Consider the following 19,174-nt stretch of genomic DNA (forward strand, 5'->3'; position numbering starts at 1 on the left):
GCAATTGAGAAGGAGGTTCGCAAAATAGAAAACGGAGGTGGTGATATTGCTGTGGGGGATAAGTTTGATAGCAAAGAAACGTTGGTGGCAAGGTTGAGGGTGATGAGTGTATTAGATAAATATGATTACAATGTTCGATATTCAACGCCCAGTTTGTTAATCGTTGAGTGTTGAGTAAAAGGTTGTAAATGGAGAATACGGGCTACAACCATGGGTGATTCGCCGGTGTTTCATATTCACAAATATTGTCGTGAACATACTTGCTCTGTTACGGAACGATATGGCCGTAGCCGTAATGCTAAACCACCAATCCTAGCTCAATTATACAAGGATCATGTTGGTGGTGTGGGAGGTTATGTTGTACCAAATCTTGTTGGGGATGGGCTCAACCTACGATATGGTGTACAGGTTGGCTACTGGAATACTTTAATATGTTTGTTTTATGGTTGGCTCTATGTATGTGATGGTTTATAGGGTGTACAAACAGATCATAGCTTAAGTTTGTTGGTTTTGTCAGAAATTAGTTGATTCTATGGCCTGCACTGCACATATATATAATTCGATCTAGTTGATATTGTTTAGTGCTGATGTCTTTTACTGACCATTTTCATATAATAGCTTGGCTACTGGAAGGCACATCATACACTTATAAAGGCGCGGGAGTATGTTAGGGGTACACCTGAAAGTGGATACGCTGAATTACCTGCATATTTATACAGGCTGAGGTCCTTTAATCCGGGGACCCTTACTAGACTGGTCGTTGATGCAGAAGACAGATTCAAGTATGTTTTCATTGCGATTGCTGGATGCATTAAGGGTTTCAGGTATATGCGGAAAGTTGTAGTTGTAGATGGAACCTTTTTGAAAGGTGAATTCAAAGGGACTCTTCTGATAGCGACAACACAAGATGGGATGTTTAATATTTTCCCTCTGGCGTATGCGGTTGTTGATACAGAGAACGACGTGTCGTGGGAATGGTTCTTTACGCAATTAAGTAGTGTAATTCCTGATGATGAAGAGCTTGCACTGATATCTGACCGGCATAAATCTATTGGTAAAGCTATCGCTAAAGTGTACCCCCTGGCAAGTCGAGGAATCTGCACTTATCATCTTCACAAGAATATTATCCTGAGATTTAGTTGGAGCTAAACATTCCGGCTGGTAAAAAAAGCAGCTGCAGCGTACCGTGTAGTTGATTTCGAAGAAATCTTCCAGCAAATTCAAGAAGCGAATCCGCAACTGCATGCTTACTTGGTGCGTGCAGATGTAACCAAGTGGAGCATGGCGCACTTTCCTGGTGATAGGTACAACTTCACCACGAGCAACATTGCAGAATTGCTAAACAAAGTACTGAATCATGTGAGAGCCTATCCCATTGTAGAGTTATTAGAAGCTGTTCGGAATATGTTGACACGTTGGTTTGCTACAAGGAGAAAACAAGCTGCCGCAATGCCAACTTTACTCACCAAAGGAGTGGAGAACCTGTTACAGGTGTGAGATTCATTAACATATCAATCGATATATATGTTAATGAAAGGCCTGGAAAATGTTAGTGGATATGTTGTGTTGTTTTGGTTATATGAACTTACGCTTTCATTTACTCATAGACACGTATTGAACATTCAAGGCGTCTAAAGGTTCAAGAAATTGATGAAGATCGATTTGAAGTAAGTGGTGGTACCTCAATGCATGTTGTCAATCTGAGGTATAAGAGGTGTTCATGTAGGCGTTTTGATCTAGAGAGGATGCCATGCGTACATGCTATCGCAGCCGCATATACGGCCAACATATCAGTTATAAACCAGCACCATCCATACTTCCGCAGAGACAGCCTCTGCAGTGGGTATGCGGAGGCGATAATGCCGATAGATACATCCTGCATCGTTCCTACTGATATTACACCGTCTAGATGTAAACCGCCTTTTGTTAGGAATCCTCCAGGAAGGCCAAAGATGTCGAGGATGAAGTCTTTTGTCGAGGTTGCGTTGGAGACGAAGCGGCCCCGCAAACAGCATGCTTCTCAGTGTCAACATGTTGGCCACAACCGTACAACATGTCCAGCTAATACGTAGTGCATGGGCGACAATAGACGTGTTATCTTTTCTTGGCGTGTGAGGATAATACTTTTTTTTCCTAAGTGCCAACATAGCTTTTTGTAACATGTTTATGATGGACCTTTTTAATTTCTAAGCCCACATTTTTGTTTAACTATAATTGTTGGATAAACTGTTCCCAGCTGCCCTAGTTGGGCCTATTACTCGTGTGGGCTTTTTAGAAATCTCAAGCAAACGGCTTTCTGTTTGAATAAGAAGCTTACAAAAGCAAAATATATTTGTTTGTGGGCTTTATATGGTCCATTAGAGAGGACATGATGCGATGGAAAGATAGTGTTGACATGTACACTTATCGTAGATAACTATTGTTATGTACGTACATATATTACGGAGTACTAAATTTTATATTTTGTTCACAAAACATAACCTTATATTATCCAGAATCAGCGTAACATTGGGTTCACTCAAAAGTACAAACACGCCGGGGAAAAAAAGTTAATAAATTGCATAGATCTGTGGCGGTTCTTTAAATATGCTAAACTCCCTGAGCTCTCCCTTTCGCCCATCTAGTTCCTTTCTTCTTAAGGTACTGCATTCTCCCCTACGTGCTCCATTATATGTTCTATATAGTAACGTCCAGCGTTTTCAGATCTGCGGTAAATATAGAAAGTGCATTAAGGTATTTTCCAGTAGCAACATATACAATTAGATATTTTAATAGGAAAACAAACAGCTTACATCGCCTTGTGATGTTCCATTCCCACGAAATCTGGTTTTATATAGATTTGCGAAGAGGCGGTTGTGTTGACGAGGCAAGGAGCACCTACAGAACAGTTACAAACTTAGATGTATATGGTTTCACAAGGCTAGTTTCCTTATCTGATCTATCAAATCGAACATACCTTCGTAGCTTCCAACCTTCCAGAACCGCAAAATACAAAAGACGGGTTTGGATGTAAAAGTAAGATGACACCCGAGTGCTTCCCAAGCATTTATGAAGCGAGCAGCATAATCATCTAGGGCACGACACTTGAGGGTTTCATTCCTACGACATTCTCATGTTAATATAGAACAGGAATAGGAAAAAACTTTAAATGTAAATGTATTGAAAAGGTAGCACAAATCTCCTTTACCTCCCATTCAGTAGGGTGAGGACAACTTCATTGGCCGCATTTGCCCCCTCGAGCAATCTTCTGTCTTCCACTCCAACTACACACCCACAAACATCTGATTTGGGGTAGACACATACTTTAAACGTTACGACCTATGTATTTTGATATGAAATTGTATACTAACCTATTTATTTAGTATCAGGCCTAAAAACTAGTGATAATCACAAATATATCAATTAGCAAACGTTTTTTAACGTTGTTTCAAACGATTTGTATAATTGAAAATTGAAGATAAGCGTACCGAATGATATGGGATGGTTAATTCTCCCTCGAGATATATCACCCAAATCCTCGAAACGGAAGTAGTGTTTTTGATTCACCGGTGAGAGCAGGCCCATCGTCGACTCATCAGTAAATTTGATTTGGAAAGGATGATGTGTATTCCTCTCCCTAAGTGTTGGCTGGATGACCTTGAAAGTCCTAATTTCATACCAATCACCATCATAGATATACTTCCTCATTTTCTTGTAGGTCCCTGGTAAAAACGCCACCTCGATTGTGTCACCCTATAAATTGCATATCAATTGTGTTTAAGGCCACTGGTAGGTTAAGAAAGAACTTCGTGCAAAAATTATACAAAGTAAAATGGACTAACCCGTGTATCAGCAAGGAGCAGAACCCGCTTTTGAAAGAACTCAGTAACAAACCACTAATTCAAGACCTTCGCTTGGATACACCAATTCGTTCTTCCTGGTCTAAGATCAGCGATGACATCAACTCTAAACTCCATGATTTTCTCTGAAAATTTCAAGTTAATAGTTTTTCCACTGGGTTTGGAAAGGAGACAGGGATATGCTACTTAAATAAAACAAAGCGTCACCACTGGTAGTTGCGTCTTACTAGCGACTCTCTCTTTCTCCTTCTCTAATAAGCGCGACTCTTCGCTTTCTTTTTTTTTGGACGGTTTTATATTTCAAATTTACTTTAATTCGTAGTGTACGTACAGACAACTAATTTACGTTTTGTACGTGGTTTTGTTTTATTTTCTTGTTGATGTATGCTTTTCCCCCTAATACTTTCTTAATTACGTTATGGCGCCCCACCCACTTCGACAAAATTGATTCAATGGTTGAAACATATAGTTATCCTAGTCACAATTTGGTTGAAACAACCCAAATCACATTGCCGGTCCAGCAACATTGGAGGCCCAATACGAAAAGAAATTGTATTGTTTTCTTTTAAATTGTTTTTCTCGGTAAGTCCAATGTAATTTTTTAAATGGGGCCTCAACTCAAAGCAATTTTTAAAATGAATCCTTATCTGAAAACAAATTTTTAAAATGAGGCATTTTAAAAGAAACTAACTCTTAAATTGAGGCCTTATTATTAAGAAAATAAACAAAAAATCCTTACTGAATGGGCTTACTAAAATTGAGGCCCGATACCTATATATCATAGGGATGTGTACACGTCCGACTTCACCAACCGAATGCACAGTTGTAACAAAACAATACATTACTCGTACCAAACGTAAGCACCCATGTACCCAAACACACTTTTTGTACATAAACAATAGGCAGATATATCAATTGTGTATAGTTGTTTTGCAAGATAGAACAGTAAAAAAGGAAAGGATACAACATCAAGTGGTAAATGATTAAAAATAACTAGAATAGAAAACCATGGAAACAAAAGGCCGGATTCAGTGCGCGCACACCCTATGACGTAGATATTAGTACGGCGTTTATGATAGAAGACCTTTAGATGAAACGTTTAGGGCGAAACATCTAAAGAGAAAATATAACTAAAGGATCTCGGATATAGATTTCGCCAACCACCAAAGGCCGCAATTGTTGCACACCATGTCATAGTCTCGATAATTGAGAGAGTACAAACCATGCTCCGATAAACACAATGTAGCACACTCTGGAGAAGGGATCAAAGGGGCAATCAGATAGACGAATGTATCTCTGTACGTGTTTTCTCGCGCCGTCTGATATCTACCCAGCAACATGAACAACTCCCTGCCCAAAATCCTTGTTTGAGTTGTATTTAGTTGGTAGTGGTATGCAAAAAACAGGTAAAGATAATGACCCGCCATGTCGAAGTTCCCATGTAACATAGAAAAAAACCCACATGCTAGTGTGGCATCATCTTCTGCGGGTACGTTACGAGTTAGAAGTGCAATATCTCCCTCAATGTCGCTTTCCTCGGCAACAACTCGGAGACCTTCGTAATAGATTGCCTTTTTGTTCCCAGCGTCAAGGCATTTTTCGAAGATACGCCGGTGCATCCCTTCCTCTTTTATTCTACGATTTCGATGATGTAATTTTTGGAACCAAGAAGGATGGCAAGTAATGCTGGAGATGTTAGCATCCTTGAGAACTTGAGGCCTAAGCTCTGTTTTGACTCCTCGAGGTCCTGCCTTGACTATTGGAGCTAGGTAGTTCAAACCATCAACTGCGAGAAACCCGAAGATGATAATCAACATCTCATCTGGTAGATGAGGCATTTTTTGAGACGCAGACGCCATCTTGCTGTGATTTTTCAGTAGGATCTGCTACTTGTACATAAGGGTGTTTGAAGAACTCAAAGTTCAGGTTGCACTCAGTGGGACTGGTACTTATAATTTATAGAACGCTAACGAGATACTTATTTAGATCACATCCTACCCGTTTATTGTTGTAATGTGCCGAGACATACGTCACTTACTACTGTTTAATTAAAACTTGCTGAGATATAAATCACATCATGTTTATGGTAACACGACTTTGGGGGTAGGAGTTGTCACTTCGTCCAACCTACTGCTGTCATGTCTACCCTAAGTAGAGCCTTGCGGAATTTAAGAGAAATAATTGTCTAAGTAGTGTATAACGCATTTGACATCCGTTATTATGGTGGCGCCACGTATATACTAATACGAAATAGAAGAATCTGCGTCAGCAGATTTATTTATATTTAATTTGCATAAAGGGAGATAATGCCCGAACTATTGCTTACCATTCTACGTACACGCAATTTGCAAACTCTAATACGTACAAGGCATTAAAGTATAAACTATTGTACGTACACTAAACGTACATACTCTTGAACGTACACTGAAATTATAACCGTTGTTATTACAGTAACATCTTTCAGGTTGTGTACGTCTTAGTATTATATTTAAGTGGTTTTGCAATGGGAAGGTACGAGTTATATAGTTTTATATTCATAATTCATCTCCGATGCCTTGTGTACGTCTTAGTATTATATTTAAGTGGTTTTGCATGAACCAAATTTAGTACAACAGGGAGACATTCTAAACTAAAGGCCAGATTTATAGTCCATACAAGGATTCTAGAAGATATAAGAACTGGGTTGATAACAGGATATTCGTTAGATATTACGTTTAGGGCGAAACATATTATGAGAAAAAATAACTACAGGATCTCGGATATAGCTTTCGCCAACCACCAGAGGCCGCAATTTGTGCAGAAAATGTCATAATCTTGATAGTTGAGAGAGTAGAAACCATGCTCCAATAAACACAATCGAGCACATTCCAGAGAAGGGATCAAGTGAGCAATAGGATAGACGAATGTGTCCCTGTATGTGTTTACTCGCGCCGTCTTGTATCTACACAGATACCGGACAACCCCTTGGCCAGAAACCTTGTTCGTTCCGATTTAAGTGGGTAGTGATGTGAATCAAACAGTTCAAGAAAATGTCTAGCCATCTTACAGTTCCTAACTAACATAGAAAAAAACCCACAAGCTAGTGTCGATATAGGTTCCGCGGGAACGTTACGAGTTAGAAGTGCGATACCTTGCTTAATGTCTTCCACCTCGGCAACAACCCGGAAACCTTCAAAAAAAATTGCCATTTTGTTGCCAGCATCTAGGCATTTTTCGAAGATACGCCTATGGATGCCTTCATTTTGGACTCTACCATTTGGGTTGCGTGGTGTTTGGAACATCGTGGGATGCCAGCATAAGGTGAAGATGTTAGCATCCTTTAAAACTTTGGGTGTAAGCGCCGTTTCTAGACCTCAATGACCTGCCTTCAATATTGGAGCGAGGTACTCCAAACCATCAACTGCGAGAAAGCCGAGGATTTTAATCAATATTTCATCTGGTATATCAGGCATATTTCGAGTTGCAGTCGGCATTTTCACTTGATTTTTCTAAAACAATGTTTCGTATGTGTTGCAACTTGTGGAGGGTACTCTAAATAAAGGGAGAGTTGTAGTTGGGAGTTACTGTTTTTTTAATAATTATATATAGAATGCTAACCAGAAACATATTTAGTTCACACTGTGGTCGTTTAGTACACTTGTGACCAGATTTCGTAACTTAGTAATGATTACAAACACATCATATTGAACGTACTCATCAAGACACATCGATGAGATATAAGTCACATCCTCTACTTAATTGTAAACAATTCTTCTACGTCTTCGTATATACGACTTTTGCGGGTATCAGTTGTCACATCGCAGTTGCCAACTGGTGTCATGTCTGCCACTACGTTAAGCTGAGCGGGTAGTGAATAATCGAGATTGAGATAGTCGATTATAGTAGACTTTAAATCCGTAATATGGTTATGACACGTGTATACTAATAGGAAATGGGGGATCTAATATGGTTATGATGTAAAGAGGCCTAAAATATTAACGGCCCATTAAGATTCCCAAAACGACACTCCATCAATTATGTTAGTGGATGTTAAAAAATATAATAACTAGTGGTTTGATGTCACCTCGCCATCTCTTGAAGTGCAGTTATATCAAGTATCATTTATATCCATACCAAATAATTCCCCAACCATATCAACAAGTTCGTATTATTTAAGTTTGCATTCCTATGTGGACATAATACTTCCATTACAAAGGTGACCAACCCAAATCTTCCTGACGATCTGTTGGCGCGAATAGCTAAACTAATGGCAGCAAAACATTGGTGGTACATGCAGTCACTCCTACGTGCCGGAAATAGAGGCAAGACTATAGTTTACCGTACCGACGTCTTGAAAGAGGCAAACATCTTCAACATGTGCAGTGACCCCGATGATATCATTTTTGGTGGTCGACACAGGAAGTTTTTTGAAAGGTGCCTTGATGCGGAAAATCCAACGGCCATATATAATGAAGGCCTTCGTCTTGCAACAAAAGATGGGGACATTGAAGGGGCCGTAAATTTACTCCTGCGTAACGTACCAACACATGCCGACGCCACTCTTGCGTCTGCCATGTTGTGCATCTGTAAAGGGTCCGGAGTCCAGGCGGGTCATTTGCTTCGGCTGTTTTCTATAAAACATTACCCACTTGACTCTGAAGAGGTTGGAGAGATGTGTGAAGAACTCATCACTGAGCTTATTCACTATGGAACATCACACAATACAAGTTATGGTGCGTTTTTTGACTACCCTGATGATGGGGAAATAACAACTCCTTCGTGCGCAATAAAATGCGGGCTCTCAATGACGGATAAAGACGTGGACACTATGACGCCCCCTTACAAGCGTCGTTGCAATAAATGCACACTCTGGTGGTGCGCTCGCCGAATTAGTCAGATGCTTTGGTAGTTATAACGAAACATTTTTGAGTTTACCGTAGCTATGCATTTTTTTTTTCCTTTTTTTACCGTAGCTATGTTTATTTGCATTACCTACCCTATCCTTTATAATCTTCATATTAAACGAAGTATTTTGTCAGCGATGCACCTTTGCAGAGTAAGGGCATCTCCAACAAGCCCTTATCCCCTCAAATCTTGAGGTTTTTGACAATCCAACGAGTCTTCAAATCTTCAAATTTTGAAGTTTTGAATAGGGAAACCTCAAATTTGAGGTTTCACTATTCAGAACCTCAAAACTACTTTTTATTTTCAGTTTAGTCCATATATTTATGTCTTTCATAAATAATTGTATTAAATATAATTAAGAAAACTTAAGCACACTAAAATAAATTTAATAAACAAAAGAGTAATTTTAGTATTAAAAACAAAGTTTACAAAATAAAATATGATATTAAAAAAAAAGTTACAAAAAGATACATTAAACAAGGTTCTCACAAAATAAAAATATAGTAAACAAACTTAATAATCCTGAGCCTCCCAAATCACAAAAATATTATCCATAAATATTTTGTAATGTTTATGTGTGTTTTATTATTATATTTGTAATTTATATTATCATGTAACTTTTATTATGTAATATTATATGTTGTATAATAAAATAAATAATAATTTAGATTGTATAATAAATAAAATGTATGTTATATATTTATTTTTGAGTTTTTATTATTATTAGTGAATTTTGTAAATATTAAGGACTATATTGTAAATTAATTATTTTTTAAGGATTTTTTTGAGGATTGATTGTTGGAGCAAACAACCTTCAAATCTTCATTTTGAGGATTTGCTCCCTTCAAAATGAAGGCAAGATAATAAACAAAAGAGTGAATCAATATGCTAGATTTTTTTATACACTTTAGGTTGCTCTCCGATTCCCCACAAGATGAACATAGTAAAATGTTTAGTTTTATGCAAACTAACATTTCCAAATATCGTATTCTGTATGATACACATCGTACTGTTCCTTTACCAATTAGGTGAGGACAAATGGCTAAGACCTACATCAGTAAGATGACATGCCCGTGTAGCTTGTATGGGATTGTACCTTTTTATACTTAAAATTGAAACCACTATATTTAATATATAATACAGGGAAATTCCATGGGTTTGTATCTATTAGTAGTAGTATTTAATGTAATGACATGTTTCAAATTTAATGCAATGGCCATCTGATTTGACATCCATGTAAGTCAATTTAAATCGATATGACTTGCAGGGTTGTAGATGTCAAATATCAGCTATGTAATTTTACTTATATACGTACACGAGTACCAAAGAACCAACAGAGCTTGTTGAGTAGTTTTAGCGTGACTAAACAGACTTAAATCATGACATTTTATATAAATCTAATCCTATATAATCATTACATTTTACTGTTGAATACCATCGAATTAGTTACCTGTTATAGTAAAATTTTTTTACCAATGTTCTCTCTATATATAGAGGAGTGTACGTAATAAGAGTATCTACGTCCCTACACATAGCAAATACCATCCACAGCCCATATCGTCTCCAAAAAGATAAACCATGAACACCCCTCCAAACGAGATTTTCCTGGCCATCAAGCTGCCAAACCCTACAAGCCTCCTTGTCAATTTCATCCCCGTGTCTGTCACCCCAATCCCCGCCTTGGTCGAAGCGCTGAACACTGTCGACATCCAAACTGTTGTACTTCGTCCCTTTGTGTCATGGCCAAAGTTCATCACTATGAAGTCTAAGTTCAGGTCCTACTTTGAGCTTCTCCTCCAGAGGGGCCACATTGTTGCGAACTATCTTGAGGGCGTCAGGCTAGCTTCAAACTTTCCGACCGTTACTGAAGGTATGGCGTTACTACGTTTTTTTGCACCAACTGATCCGTATGCGAACTTCGCTTACGTGTTGTTCGCAACGTGTACCGGCCAAGTGATGGAGGCCGAGGCGTTTGGCAATATTTTCTGGTGCATGGTCCCTGACATGAACGCCGCCGTTGAAGTCGCTGGCCTGGTGATGTTCCATGTTGCGAACCTCCATCTTCGTGGTCCCCCTTTTGAAGTGAGATCGTCGTTCTCTGTCCCCAACCACCATAGGTGTACTTGCAGTAGCTACCTTACCGGGTGTAAGTTCTGTTTTTTCTACTGGTATGCACTAGAGTTGTGCTTGTTCTTTTAAGATCCTCTTTTCATGTTTTTTGCGGCTTAACCTTATTGACTATCGTCCCCAACTAGGTTAATCTTACAATATTATGTTGTTTATGTTTGTTTTTTCTTTTTGGAACCTCGAAGTGTTATCCGGTGTATGCTAGAGTTTATTTTATGATCAACCAATGTATTATATTTAGTGTTATCCGCTATCGTACACAGACGTATGCCATCAACCAAATTCCCAAAAGGAAACAGTTTTGTACGTACACCGAAACAGGGCATCGTACACGGTGACAAACAAGTTGTATTCTGTGGGACATCGTACACGGTGGTACGAACAAGTTATTGAACGGGATTTAAATAAAGGACAACCATAATACGAAATAACCATGACCTTGTCCTTCGTTCGTTTTACTTATACGTCATAATACATTTCAAAAAAAAAATAATCGATGTACGTACCACCGTTTATATAAGTTCACATGTACGTACCCAAACGTAAACAATCGTACATTACAACGAAAACTAAAAACTTTAAAGACGCAGAGGAGATTATAGAACTAAAGGATTTCACATATTGATTTCGCCAACCACCAAAGTCCGCAATTAGTACACAAGATGTCGTAATCTCGAAAGTTTATAGAGAAGAAACCGGATTGGATACAACAGATGGCGGCACAGTCCGGGTTAGGGATCAGGTGAGTAGATGGATAGACTAGTTTATCTATGAACGTGTTTTGAAGTGCCACCTGGTATGTAAACAACAGTCGAAACACAGACTTGCCGACAAATCTGACCCCATGCGATTTAAGAGGAAAGTGATGTGCATCAAATAAGTGAAGAAAATGAACCGCCATCTGTTCGTTTCCATATAACATAGAAAAAATACCACATGCCAGTGTTGCCTTAGCGTCTGTGGGAACGTTACGAGATAGAATAGAAATGCCTCGCTTGATGTCTCTCTCCTCCGCAACAATCCGGAGGCCCTCGTAGTAGATTGCAACATCGTTTCCAGCTTTGAAGCATTTTTTGAATATACGCCTATGAATCCCTTTATCTTGTGAGCCACCATTTGGGTCGTCTGACGTTTGGATCAATAACGGATGCCAACAGATGTTGTAGATGTTTGCATCCTTTAGAACATAGGGGTCGAGCACCGTCTTCAGTCCTCGCCGACCCGACTTTAAAATTGGAGCAAGATGCGACAGCCCATCTACTGCGAGAAGCCTAACGATTTCGAGTAAAATATCATCAGGGAGATAAGGGAGCTTATTGTGTGTTTTCGCCATATTTTTTTTTTGGAGAGATTTTGTTATCGCAGTTATTATATATGCTTAAACAACAGAGGAGTTTGTATATATACTGTACAATATAATGCGTTAACTATATTACTCTACGTGTCCTTTTAGCCCAATGCATTAATGAAGTATAAGTTACACTGTATTAGTTGGGAAAAGGAGTACGTAAGCATTACGTAACAGAATAATTGTTCACAAGATAAAGGTTGATCTATCGTTGCCTTGGTAACCAAAAATATATTTCGTTCAGATAAAAAGTCTACTGTACTCGTTGGGCAAAGTTTATAATTATTACTTGCTTAAAAAGTCTTCAGCAAACACTATGATGAGAGTCATTTCAATATTTAAATTAGAACGACTCTCCACAAAAGAAGATGTCAAATCCCTACACGTACTTGTCACATTTAATGCAATAGCTTTGGCTGTTCCACACGTGGAAGTGGGAAATTTGTGTAGTTCGTATATAATTCGACTCAAATCCGGTTTGTAGAAAAAGACATGTTTCCGCACTAGCATATTTTACAAATAAATTTACACGTGCAGATAATAAATCATATATATTGGCTGTTCAAGTGCAGATCAAGGGTGAAAAGCATCAAAGCCTCTTATCACTTTATAAGTTACCATTCAAGATAGATATTATTTTTAACTTTATTTTGTTTGTCCTTTTGTGGTAAATGCATGAGAAATACATGCATAACTTATCTACAGTTTTTTTAATGCCCTTCACCCTTAATATAGACATGAACAGCTATCTCTATTCTAGGTGATATGCTTTGAAGTTGAAACCGTATAAAGAAACACTATTTTACAACATTTAATGATTAAAACTTTTTTGTACGCCTGGTTTACTTGAATTGTAAATCCGAAACCGCTACTAACCCAAAATTTTTTAAAACAAACCCGATTAAACCATCTCTTGAAGTGTTTATCAAAATTATGGTACAGGGTTTCGAATTGAGGGAAACAAAATTATGGTCTATCTTGTTAATATTTAGGAGTTTAATGGTTAAGCTGTCGGCTTAGCGATATCCTCTTTCCTTTTGGTCGGGATCTCGTTCTTCATTTATGATTCCCGGTTATTTGTTACTGTTGTAAGTATACAAACTATACATATGTACGTATACTACATTGGTAACGTACATTTGGGGTCTTATTAAACTGACACCATGGAAAGTCGAAAGGCCGCATCGTTTCGAGTTGTGGCTCTCCGCAAATATTTAAATTGCTCTCAACATTTGTCTTTCCTAACACGGTTTAAACTAAGAGAGATCCAAAATCTGAGAGCACCATGAGCATCCCTACCGATCGTATTGCTGAACTGGATCTCGAGAGAAGGAATTGGTGTTGGTGTATCCACGCCAAGGTGTTGAACGCTTGGTCGATTCGCGAATGCTTTTCAAAACGAGTTCTCCTACTTGTGGATGAAGAGGTTAGTTAAACAAGTCTTTCTTATTTCGCTAAACAATTTATCTGTTATTAAAAAAAAAAAAAAAACAATTTATCTGTTATGAAGGGTTCCACAATCGAAGTGGCGTTTCTACTGGGTGAATTCCCAAATATCCCGCCAAACCCTGAAATTGGTGCCTGGTACGATATTCGGGAGTTTATATTAATCAATCCAACTCTCAAGGAGAGGAATACTCATCACCCATACCAAATCAAGTTTACGTATGAGTCAACCATGGATGTGACTCAACCTTTGAATCACAAAAATTACTTCCGCTTCGAGGATACCGATGATATAACTAGTGGCAGAGTTACTCATCCCGTATCTTTCGGTATGTTTTATCTATAATTTCTTTAATGTCCGTGAAATTATGAACTTGCGATTGTTGCTGAGATTCATTTAGTGGTCGTTTGGTCATTTTAGAACGTCGGTTTTGCATTTATCATTTGGAAAAGTACAAAATAAACGTTACATCTCAAATTTTTTTTCCCGCGCTAGATGTTTGTGGGTGCATCGTAAATGTGGACGTCATAAGAAGACGTCAGGATGGCAGGTGTATTGAAGTTGTCTTCACTCTCCTGAATGGCAGGTTAAGGATCTATTATGATTACTAAACATAGTAATATATATATGAACTTCATAGATTTAACTTTGATAGCAACTGTGCGTTAATGCAGGAATGAAAGTATCAAATGTCGTCTCACAAACTTCTATGCCCATCAATTCCTCTCTGATTGGGAATCAAAGGGATGTCATGTTCTCCACAAATCCGAACCAGTGTTTTGTGTCTTCCGGTTCTTTAAGGTTGGGAGATATGAAGGTACGTATGAGTAAATTGATATGATAGAAGCAAGTACATGTAATTTGTCTAGCCAATCATTTACTGTAAATGTGTGTAGGTGTACCATGTCTTGTACACACTGAAGGGTCTTCTAGAATCTTCATTCGAGCAGATTTCGAAGGACTTGAACATCACAAGCATATGTAAGTTGATATTATTAATAATTGGTATGAAAGCGTATGTGTTCATATTGTTCACAGTCTCACATGTACATTTTTTTTTTACTTATTATAGATGTGAGTTTGCAGCACATTACTACATTAACAATGTGATGGGACACGATGGGACACAAATTGAAATAATTGCCCAGGAAGGGGAAAGCTCCGGAACTCATACAGAAACAATGCAGACAATCGTCAGACTGTCCGGGGAATGAGCAATGAAAAATGTCCAAATAAAGTAATCAAATGTTGTTTTTTTGTATTAACTTTTTTTTTTGGTATTGTATTAACTTAATGATATGAATGCTTGTACTATCTATGAATAATAAGTAGAATCTTTAATGTAATATTATTTTATCAGAAGGATAATTAATTCCCCACACCTAACTTGATGTACGTTAGGAGTCATAATTTATTGTGGTAGTAGTCTACGTACGCAAGCTTAAATAATCGTACATTCAAAACAAGTGAATAGCAACCCTTTGGATTGATCTTGTTGGGAGGAAGTGATGATAATTACGATACTGGATAGACATCAAATAAACATAATGATGACAAAACAATCATATCTAAGCAACAATAAATACGACTCACTTCAAAGTTGTCACATCGGAGAACCTACAAATGTCATTTCTAAGCTTAGGGTTAGCTGATGGATGAGTTACAGCCAATATTTAACTAATTCGAATATAATGAATTTCAAATCTGATAACACGAAACTGACACGTGGTTCGTACCACTTACTTGTTTTAATAATTCGAATCGAGTAGGCGTGCATGAGAGTTCATAAACCTAAAATGGGTTCCTTCGTTATTGTAGTTAACAATAGGCTAATTTAAAACGACGTCATATAGAAACTAGCATAAGTTCCCAAGATTTTCGCCGACATCATATAGAAACTAGCATAAGTTCCCAGGATTTTCGCCAAACTCCCCAACCACCTCTCACATCGTAGGTTTTATTAGTGGGCAAGCTATAGTTTCCGTGTATTTGTATCTCCACATATTGCTATTAGTTTACTTAACTGCAAAAAAATGGCGACTTCTAGGCGTAAGAAAACTGATCTGCCAGACGAGATCTTGATAAAAATAGCCCAGCATCTCGTAGTTGATGGGTTTTCGTTCCTTGCCCCATTATTAAAGGCTGGTCGGCGAGGAGTGGAAACGGTGCTTGCCCCCAAAGTTCTGAAGGTTGCCAGCATCTACCACATCTGTTGGCATCCTTCTTCATTTCAAACGACAAGGAAGCCAAATGGTGAAGGCCAGGAAGAAGGGATTCACAGGCGTATTTTCGAAAAATATTTAGACGCAGGGAACCGAATAGCAATCTACAACGAGGGGCTACGGGTCGTTGCCGAGGAGCGAGACATTCAGCGAGGTATCGCACTACTTAAAAAAAACGTTCCCGAAGAAGCCGAGGCCACTCTTGCATGTGGGATTTTCTCTATGTTATATGGGGACGAGCAGATGGCGGTTCTTTTTCTTCACCAATTTGATGCACATCACTATCCACTCCAATCAGGGGAGTACAGCTTATCGGGGAAGATCTGTTCCAACGGTTGTGTATGTTTAAGACGGCGCGTAAAAACACGTACACAGAATCACTAGTATTTCCCTCCAGTTCATTGCTCCATTTCCCGGACTGTGCCATGCGTAGTTGTTTGAAATGGGGCAGGTTATCGACCAACACACGTTATTATGACATTGTCTGTGTAAATTGCGGAGTGTGGTGGGTGGCCAAATCTATATGTGAAATCCTTTAGGTGTATTGTCGGTTCCCTTATGTGTTGCGTTTCAATCCCACGTTTGTTTCTTTAGATAATTAAATTACTATGTAATGAAGATGTTAATTAACGTGTCGCCCAATAGATGTCGTTTTAGTTTCACCGTACAAACACATAAAACTATCAAGCTAACGACGCCGTTTGTATCTATTGGAAAATGACACAGCTTGGAAAAGCTCATGTTGTTTTACAATACAAAAAACGACAAAAAACACAATGTTCTATAAAACAAACCGCATATAATCGATATCTAATAAGATTCAAGGAAATTAGGGTTCATTGAACTGATTTGGGGGAAACAGAGAGAACCGCTGCCATAGATGTTGGATTAGATTTAGAGAGTTGGATATTCGGTTTTTAGTTTAACGTTCCACTTTTCTTTATTTTCTCTCCTTCAATTACGTTATCAGTTTCGTTCTTAATGTCTGATTTGGCAAACACGAGTCCAGTCGAGTATGACGATGCGGAGTATGGGATCCCGGCTGTTTGTTACTGTGGTGAAAGGCTAAACCTACAACCTTCTTTTACAAGGACAAACCCAGGGAGGCTCTACTACACATGTGGAAATAGAGAGGTAAATAACGTCCTCATATGGTTCAAATGTTTAGTCTGGGTCACTTATAGTGATCTTGAGGTTGGATAACCATCAGATTTATTTCCAAACCCTGAGGTTTTTATTTTTAAAAAAATTTACAGGATGGGGACTATCACATTTTCAAATGGTGGGATGAAGCTATGATGGAGGAACTTAAGACAGTGAAGGAAGATATTGTAAAGATGGCTAGTTTGAATCAAATGCGTGAAGTGCTACAGAACCAAACAGAGGAGATTGCTAACATCTTAAATATGCACAAGGAAAATTAAATGGAGTTGGGAAGGCTGAAGGCGTTGATTGCAAACAAGAGTGATGGATTAACTATGGAGTTAAAACTGACTAATATATTTGTTGCGACTTTAGTTATACTAGGGATAATGTCATATTTTTCCAAGTAGATCCAAAGTTTATTAGTAGTATTTTGGGTTGTGTTCTTAATTTTTTCAACTTGCACACTTTATGTGGGTTTTTTGGGATAATTCAGCTTTTGGAGAATGCGTGAATAACCCTCGCCGAAATGAAACGACGCTTAATCCGGTTCGGGTCAATCGGTACACGGTTTGTTCGGGTCGGTTAGTAGATGATAAATCTATTCCGAATTTCAACCCAATTTTCCTAAATGTGGGTTATTTTGAACAGAATAAACAAAAAATTTAAGATAATGGTCTAAATTATCAAGGAGAATTACAAACCATCCAAATAATAATGGGCCCAATTATACCGGCCCAAAACAAACTAAAGTAATCTAAAACAAGGCCAGATTGACAGATCCATTAGGGTTTTCCAGAAATGATGATGTTCAGCTGTGGCAAACTACGACGGCGAGCTGAGCTTAGACGGCAAAGATGGACTGTTCTTGAGCAGGCAATTTACCCTACCATCATTAAACCACATGAAAATCATTTTCATTAGAACAATAATTTATATAACCGGATAAAAGAAGAAAGTTTATATATATATCTTTTCGGTGGAAAACTTACAACGACAATAACCCAAGGAAAACAAAGTACCAGTTGAACAGCAAAGAATCAAACGTAGAATCAATTAAAGAGAAGAGAGCTTACCCTAAAGAAATTTACAGGTTGAATCTCTGATAAAACTCTTATTTTTTGACCGCGACTGAGATTTGAGAGAATGAAAGAGTATGTAGCAGATGATGAATTGATAAAACAGATAGAGATTGTTGATTAGATCGGAGAAGAATGAACTGGTGAAGTTTTTCTCTCTCAGAATCGCAGGAGACAGAGGCCTAGAAGAAGAGAAACAAAATTAGGGTTAATGGCTTAGGATTTAGTTTATATATGGCTGCGGATTTTAATAAACCGATCGGTCCGATCACCAAACAGAACCGAACCGAAATTCGATTACCCAAATTAATTGCGACTTTGGTTATACTAGCAACAATGACCTATTTTTTCAAGTAGTTTGCTCGTTTTATTAGTAGTACTTTGGGTTGTGGTTTAATGGTTTAGCATCAAGTTTTAAACGTTATATTTGGTTTAACAACAAGGACTGTTTGAAATGTTGACGTGTTATTATTATCGACCAAACCCTTGAAATTAAACATAAACATGTGTGCACACATAAAAATGCTTACCAAATAAAAATAAAAATATATAATTAAAGGTTGGCAGTATAAAAATAAAAATAACATTAAAGAGCAGCAGTATTAGGAAGATGCTTACCAAATAAAAATAAAAATATATAATTAACCATGCGTAATACACACAAACATTTTACATCAAATTATTCCTATCCACGTAAGATAGATTGTTGGGATGTAGGTAATGAAGATAATATAAAGAGTTCAGCGACGTGGTTTAGAAGTTTGGGATGTAAGCAACATTGACAAATGGAAACATAGGCTACGAATCGTCGTCAGTCTGCTCGCGCTGGTCGAAGTATTCCAACCAGAGTTTGAAATATCTAACCTCAGGGAAGGGTGGTTCAAATATCACTTTAGAGACACCCGGTTGACTAACCACTGCCATCCCTCCTGCGGTGTGGAAAAATAAGGAAAAAGGGTAACCAAAATTAGTTTTATGTAGCACTCTTATATTTAAAAGGTGATTGAATTGTCGTAATCCGTACCTCCATCCTTAAACTTGGCTCTCCAAACTCGCAAGACTACAACTGGTTTGCCTCCGCATAG

General features: G+C 38.0%; 1 protein-coding gene across 1 annotated transcript; it reads left to right on the top strand.

Moving 5' to 3' along the window:
- Positions 1–210: 210 nt before the first annotated feature.
- Positions 211–2,072, top strand: LOC104759953 (uncharacterized). The gene is made up of 4 exons (XM_010482815.2): positions 211–408; positions 619–1,054; positions 1,175–1,491; positions 1,608–2,072. The coding sequence occupies exons 1-4, from the start codon at positions 211–213 to the stop codon at positions 2,070–2,072; spliced, it is 1,416 nt and encodes a 471-aa protein (XP_010481117.2).
- The last annotated feature ends 17,102 nt before the right edge of the window (positions 2,073–19,174 follow it).

The sequence above is a fragment of the Camelina sativa genome, chromosome 17 (assembly GCF_030686135.1).
Source record: "Camelina sativa cultivar CO46 ecotype springtype chromosome 17, ASM3068613v1".
Classification (NCBI taxonomy): Eukaryota; Viridiplantae; Streptophyta; class Magnoliopsida; order Brassicales; family Brassicaceae; genus Camelina; species Camelina sativa.

Coding starts and splice junctions, on each gene's coding strand:
- LOC104759953 (XM_010482815.2), top strand. CDS start 211: ATGGGTGATTCGCCGGTGTTTCATATTCACAAATATTGTCGTGAACAT. Junction 409..618: donor ACCTACGATATGGTGTACAG/GTTGGCTACTGG, acceptor TTCATATAATAG/CTTGGCTACTGGAAGGCACA. Junction 1,055..1,174: donor TGACCGGCATAAATCTATTG/GTAAAGCTATCG, acceptor TAAAAAAAGCAG/CTGCAGCGTACCGTGTAGTT.